Here is a 7,359-nt window from a genome sequence, read left to right on the forward strand (position 1 = left end):
GGTGTGAACCTGAAACTGGTGACCATGTTGTCATGAAAACAGCTTCATGTTTTGTTTCATGTGACTTTTCACACCCAGGTTAACTGGAATGAATATCCCAGCTCCCATCATCAGCAACAAAAACTGGCTCCGGCTGCATTTTGTAACGGAGAGCAACCACCGCCACAAAGGCTTCAGGGCTCAGTATCAAGGTAAGGCGCTTCATTTGCACGACATAATGAAAGACCCTCCGACTTGAACCAAAGGATCACAAGAGAAGTACACTGAAGGCTAATTACAAAGCATGTTTTGATCTTTAATAACTGAATATTCAACATTTTGATTAATGCCCTCCGTAAAGGGAATTAAGGATTTTTGCTGCTTCAGTTCAAGACCTTGTTATTCTATGTGTTAGCCAACTGACTTAACTTTAGCCTTTAGAGCTCCGTGAGCTCAGCAGTCCATCACCGGTGTGGTTTTACGCTGGTGTTGGTGCTGTCTATAGTCGTTTCAGAGTTCGGCCAGAATCCAGACACGAAACCTTAAAACATTTCAGAAACGTCTCTAAAAACCTCCCAGCTGATCCTTCGTAGACTCTGGGCTAATTACATAAAATAAAAAATAAAGCTGCCTCTCAGCCCTTGCTGCACATTGCTTTTGCTCTGGTGAAGTCATTTTTCAACGTCAGCATAGATGATCAGATTTTCAAGCAAATTGCAGTATTATTGAGTTGTATGCTTTAGAGCTGAAAGGGAAAATACATCTCTTCATTGTTGTTAAGTGGACTCCTAACTGTGTGTAAAAGAGCTCGACAGAATCAGCTGACTGTGAGTGCAAAGGTCCAGCTCTTTCAGATCAGGATCCCTTTTGCTTTGGCTGGACGCAGCGTTTATAGCTGTTGGCTCTTCTGTCGATGATGACATCCACTTGCATCACTTGGCTTTTGTCTGTAATCCGGCCCTTGCTGTGTTTGATTAGACCTTATTAAGACATGTGGAGCAGCAGTCCTTTGGATGCTCGTTCAATCTGCATGGCATTTCCCTCAACCCACCCAGGCTGCCTAGACCAATAAACTCCCATCCACCGTTCAAATGGCCAAGCAAACCATAGAAAGATATGAATCACCAGGGTTTTCTATGTAGTCCTGCCAAAGCGACTTGAGAGAAAGAAACATTTGTACTGTATCTTCTCACATCTAATACTGTAACTTGTTTATTCTAATAAACTCTTCCCATTGCTTTCGACCAGTGAAAAGCTCTGGAGAGCTTAAATCCAGAGGGGTAAAATTATTACCAGGAAAGGACAACACTAACAAACTGTCTTTGAGTAAGTGTTTTATTTTTATTATGCAACTGTTTTCATTGTTTATCCTTTTGTTTGTGTAAGGGTTGCGTTCTGGGTCTTTGTTTCTTTCTGTCTCTTCCTTTGCTGCATCTTTTGGTGAAGAAATGAAGCTACAGTACTAGATTTTGCAGAAGTGCAGTCTCTTTTTCTTTCTGATGTCCCATTTCCCCCCCGCTGCCTGTCACCCACTTCCTGTCTTAACAGAAACAAACTGCTAAATTAGACCTAGCTGTGTATGTTGCAGCTGTGAGACGTATCTGACAAGTTCGACTCAACTCGCTCCGTCTAACTCACTACGACCTACGTGTGAGGGACACGCGCGGCGCTAGCCAAGGTTGAGTGACCGCTTACTGGCCGGGTGATTTGTGTACACTTCAAACTAAACAGAAAGCATTCTAATAGCTTGGGGAGCTTTGTCATTACCATAAATCTGGAGCACAATTCCCTTTAGCTCAGCAGAGTGCTAAAGACTCAGATGATAACAGGTTGTAATCTTTATTACCATATGCCTCATAGATCCAGCACTCCATGGAAGCATGAATAATACAGAGGGCTGTAATCTTCTCCATGACACAATGCTGTATATCATTAAAACACGTTGAAGAAATGCTTCAGACGCTTTGAGGATTTATTGCCTATAATTGAGCCCATAACTGCATTATACCTCACAAAACCGAGGTTCAAAGATTATGAACTTTCTGAAAGAAGTCAACAAGAAAACACGTGGATGAAGCTTCTCGCCTCAAAACAGGAAGTTCTCTGTGGAGCTTCAAGATGAAGATGTGACGCCATGTCCGAATTTAGAGGAGTAGGGTTGTCAGTGGTCAGAACACAAACTATTATCAGAAACGCTGTTTTTTGTCTTAGCCACCTGTCCACCTTTCCATCGTACGGCAAAGCTCGATACAGACAAAGTCTCCGAGGCTTTATCTAGTCAACAAAATTATTACTATAAATGAAAAGTCTGCCCGAACGATTTTTGTTGCTCCCCCGATCAATAACTCAAGGTTAATTAATCCCCCGTAGGCCCAAGTAGATTTTTCTTTGTTAGCTCAAGTAAGTGTTTCATTTAAACTTGGCTCCATCCCCAAAGGTGTGTGAATTCACCACCGCGCCGCCAAAGCTCAGCCAGTTCTCTTACATTTGCAGAAGAGGTCAGCTTATTTTCACTGATTGAACCCAACATGACTTTTTAACCCGTGTACTGCTCATGTGATTTTAGTGGGAGTGGATTGTTTTCTGAAATCTAGCTTTTTGACATGCCAGAGTGGCTCACTCGCAGCGTTTTTTGGTTTTCTGTGTGCTCAGTGAACGAAGGGGGCATCAAACAGGTGTCTAATTACTGCCCCGACCCAGGGGAGCCGGAGAATGGCAAACGGATTGGTTCTGACTTCAGGTTAGTGGATGCTTTTTACCTGAAGCAAATTATCCCAGATTGGTGTGCAGGGAGAGCAGTGACACATGCGCTCCAACCAGAGATGCTATTAGCAGGACCGTTTCCAGGTTTGGGCTAATCAGGGGAAGAGATGATGAAACTTTTCTATTTCCTATCATAAGTTGGATGTTTGAACTTTCTGCCATCTTTGCTACACAATATTAAATCCTGAGTTGTCACTCATTTATGTAACTGATTTTAATGATCAAAGCCCATTTAGGAAACATATTCTTACACACACACACACACACACACACACACACACACACACACACACACACACACACACACACACACACACACACACACACACACACACACACACACACACACTAAACCTACAAATGGCTACTAGGATTTAAAGAGCCATTGCACACCGACTGTGTCATGTATGACTGACATAAAAAAAGATTTTGATATTTCATCAGGAGTCATCTTTAAAAAATGGATTGCTTTTTTGGGGGGGCGCTAATGGTATTTGTTATCTTCTCAGCATCGGAGCAACTGCTCAATTTACCTGTGATGAGGACCATGTGCTGCAGGGTTCCAAAACGATTACCTGCCAGCGCGTAGCCGAAGTCTTCGCAGCTTGGAGCGACCACAGGCCTGTCTGCAAGGGTGAGTGTGGCTTTGAAAGGAGCTAATAAAACAGTTTGATTAAGGCAGTGCCTCTGGATGTATGCAGATAGAGGAAAGTTCATTTCTGTTAATTATGCATGAAAGCCTCTGCTGCCACCCCCGTGTTTCTGTGTTTCATAATACCTGGAGCACCTTTTAGAATTTGATTAATGGAAATACAGCTAATAGACCTTCTCTCTCTGCTTGTGCAAACAATACATTACCACTCAATCATATTACAACGCAGAAGTTATTACTCACCGATGTCTTCAATATGTATAGTGTGTAAGAAAGGGGCTTTGGTGGCTACGGTGTGGTCCGGAGGATTAGAGATTCTCCAGATTTTATCTGTGCAAATAAAGCGAGATCTACACATTTTCTGGTATAAATGCTGCATGAATGCTTTATACTTAAGAGTCTCTTAAGTGGTTCCTTTGTTAGTCTGCTTGCTCTTTGGGGGGAGGTGTTATTGTCCTGTCGTTGAGGCATCACACACATCCCTGTGTGAATGCTACGCTTTATTGCGTACGGTTGGTGTCATCATTTGCCTTCCCTGCTGTTGCAGTTAAAACGTGTGGGTCGAATCTGCAGGGACCGTCGGGGACTTTTACATCGCCTAACTTCCCCATCCAGTATGAGAGCAACTCCCAGTGTGTGTGGATCATCACTGCCAGTGATCCCAACAAGGTAAACAACGAGCAGCTTTACATTTTAGTCTGCTGTTCCAGTTGTTAGATGTAGTCGCTCCTATTGTCACATGAACTTCTGTGAGGACACAGATTTTTATTTTTACTTGTCTGACTTGAGCAATAAAATGGGGCCATCTACAAAGCAGGAACAATTAGTTCCAATTAATCAAGAGAACGTCCCATTGGCTAACACTGAGGGTGCAGCACCTTAGAAAGGGGGTTCTTCAGCTGTTGTGATGACCTTGTGGGTCATTTTATTGTGTCCACCTTGCTGGTACCAGGGTGGAACCCTTCTGAGCGACTTGGTGTGAACCAGTGTTGATTTGAGTTACTGTTTCCTTTCTATGATCTGTAAAAGTCTAATTATTCTTCTCTGACACCAAAAAGACTTTGCATCCATACACCTGCTGCTCACTGGATAGTTTCTCCTTCTGAGATCATTCTCTGTGAACCCTTGAGATAGCTGTGGGTCCAAATGTGCATAGGTCAGCAGTTTCAGAAAAACTCTAACCATCCCGTCTGGCATAACAACTAGTTCATGTTTCTCACTGACAGGCGAGGCTCACTGGGAAACAATAATATGTGTTCCTTTTGAAATGCAATCAGTCACACTGAGGTTCACATGCCTTTAGAGCATGAAAACAGTGCTCTACCCTTATTTCCTGCATTAGCTGCCAAAACAAAACTTGACGAGGAAACTCTCGGGCTAGAGAAGGCCAAACAGTTTCATCACATTATGAATGTAGCATGTATGGACACACCAACCTCGACTTGTGACCGAAGATGGCTGTGTGGGTTTTTGCAGTCAGGGGAGAGAAGAGCATTTCTTGGCTACTAGAAGCTAACCATTAGCATTAGCCAGCTGTTCAGGCTTGAGTTATTAGATAAAACATCAACATTTTTTATGTAACAAAGTACAGCAAACAGAGGCAGCAGTGGCGTTGCCAGTCAGAGGCGAGATGTTAGCATCATGAACAATAATCTGTAACCCTGACTTGACACTAGCGTGGAACGGTTTACTCAAGTTCTTCGCTGTGTGCCAATACACACCGGGAGAGTCTCAACCCCGAAGCGGCTTCTTCACCTTCCTCCCAAGAGCTCAAAATCCTTCGAGACTTCAAAGGTCACGGTTTGTTTATGCCTTCCGCCATTAAACCAAAAAGAAGATGGAGATTTGGTATCACTGTTTAATGTCTGTGCCTCTCCACTGCCAGGATTAAAGCCATGAAAACACACAGTTGCACTTCTCGAATGATGCTGGCAGTAAATAAGCTGTTAGGTCACACGTATTGACGTAATCTACATACATTTGAAAACGCATCAGTGCAATAGTCTTTTATTCTGAAAATTACCGACATTTTACATTGAAACCACATGTGATTTCCTGTCTAGTTCTATGTTGAAAGCAAAAATTGACGTGTCCTAGAAGTGGCTCGCTGCAAAAATAGAACCCAATCCTATATTTAGCGACACGTCATGGCACTCTGCTTCTGGAATACAGTTTCTGGAACGCAGCTTCTGGAATGCTGCTTCTGGAACGCAGCTTCTGGAACCTTGCTTCTGGAATGCTGCTTCTGGAACGCAGCTTCTTGAACGCTGCTTCTGGAACGCAGCTTCTGGAACCTTGCTTCTGGAATGCTGCTTCTGGAACGCAGCTTCTGGAACCTTGCTTCTGGAATGCTGCTTCTGGAACGCAGCTTCTTGAACGCTGCTTCTGGAACGCAGCTTCTGGAACCTTGCTTCTGGAATGCTGCTTCTGGAACCTTGCTTCTGGAATGCTGCTTCTGTAATGCTGCTTCTGGAACGCAGCTTCTGGAACCTTGCTTCTGGAATGCTGCTTCTGGAACCTTGCTTCTGGAATGCTGCTTCTGTAATGCTGCTTCTGGAACGCAGCTTCTGGAACCTTGCTTCTGGAATGCTGCTTTTGGAACACTGCTTTTGGAACCTTGCTTCTGGAACCTTGCTTCTGGAACGCTGCTTTTGGAACACTGCTTCTGGAACGCTGCTTCTGGAACCTTGCTTCTGGAACGCTGCTTCTGAAACCTTGCTTCTGGAACACTGCTTTTGGAATGCTGCTTCTGGAATGCTGCTTCTTGAACACAGCTTCTGAAACCTTGCTTCTGGAACGCTGCTTTTGGAACGCAGCTTCTTGAACGCTGCTTCTGGAATGCAGCTTCTGGAACCTTGCTTCTGGAATGCTGCTTCTGGAACGCAGCTTCTGGAACCTTGCTTCTGGAATGCTGCTTCTGGAACGCAGCTTCTTGAACGCTGCTTCTGGAACGCAGCTTCTGGAACCTTGCTTCTGGAATGCTGCTTCTGGAACCTTGCTTCTGGAATGCTGCTTCTGTAATGCTGCTTCTGGAACGCAGCTTCTGGAACCTTGCTTCTGGAATGCTGCTTCTGGAACCTTGCTTCTGGAATGCTGCTTCTGTAATGCTGCTTCTGGAACGCAGCTTCTGGAACCTTGCTTCTGGAATGCTGCTTTTGGAACACTGCTTTTGGAACCTTGCTTCTGGAACCTTGCTTCTGGAACGCTGCTTTTGGAACACTGCTTCTGGAACGCTGCTTCTGGAACCTTGCTTCTGGAACGCTGCTTCTGAAACCTTGCTTCTGGAACACTGCTTTTGGAATGCTGCTTCTGGAATGCTGCTTCTTGAACACAGCTTCTGGAACCTTGCTTCTGGAATGCACCTGAAAATTTTGACGCAGCGGCCAGTTTGGATCAACCCATAGAATATAATGGATTCTACAGTATATGCAGCGACGTTCTGCTGCCATTTTGCAACGCGGATGCCTCCCATGTGAAGTTGGGGTATCTATATTCTATTTCCTGACACGTTTTTATTTCTACACATCATCACTAACTATAATACATGAGACTGCAGCTCCTTTTCATCACAACTCGTTTGACTCTTTTAACCTCCTCCCTCAGTCTTCTTCATTCTGATGTTCAGTTTGAATTTCAGCAGGTCATCCTTACCATGTCTAGATGCCTAAATGAATCGAGTTCCTGCCATGTGACTGGCTGTCAATGTTCACCAAATTCTCAAACTGTACCTAATGAAGTGGCCTGTGAGATGGTTTTGATGATAAGCATAACAAGCTTTTTATTTATCTCTTCACCGTCTGACAGAATCAGACATTCCTTTCCTTTAATCCACGTTGTGGGTTGTCTCTCATCTGTAAACATAGATGCACTGGGTTATTTTCACTTCTGCTTGATCTGTTGACTCTTCATTCATCAGAGGTAACAAAGGGGCTGCGGAATAGTTTCTGAACGAGAACAGCTTTTCT

The 7,359-nt window shown here is 44.0% G+C and overlaps 1 protein-coding gene across 2 annotated transcripts in view; it reads left to right on the plus strand.

Moving 5' to 3' along the window:
* The window catches only part of csmd1a (CUB and Sushi multiple domains 1a), a 152,612-nt gene extending 147,072 nt beyond the window's left edge, over window positions 1-5,540 (plus strand). The window contains exons 6-10 of one of the 2 annotated variants that reach the window (XM_070551618.1): window positions 79-191; window positions 1,228-1,305; window positions 2,632-2,719; window positions 3,252-3,376; window positions 3,942-5,540. In XM_070551618.1, coding sequence (XP_070407719.1) covers window positions 79-191; window positions 1,228-1,305; window positions 2,632-2,719; window positions 3,252-3,376; window positions 3,942-4,111 — 574 coding nt within the window. In that variant the 3' untranslated portion in view covers window positions 4,112-5,540. The remainder of the gene's footprint in view (window positions 1-78; window positions 192-1,227; window positions 1,306-2,631; window positions 2,720-3,251; window positions 3,377-3,941) is intronic. The other variant, XM_070551619.1, reaches the window with a different exon arrangement.
* The last annotated feature ends 1,819 nt before the right edge of the window (window positions 5,541-7,359 follow it).

This window comes from Nothobranchius furzeri, chromosome 5 (genome assembly GCF_043380555.1).
Source record: "Nothobranchius furzeri strain GRZ-AD chromosome 5, NfurGRZ-RIMD1, whole genome shotgun sequence".
Taxonomy (NCBI): Eukaryota; Metazoa; Chordata; class Actinopteri; order Cyprinodontiformes; family Nothobranchiidae; genus Nothobranchius; species Nothobranchius furzeri.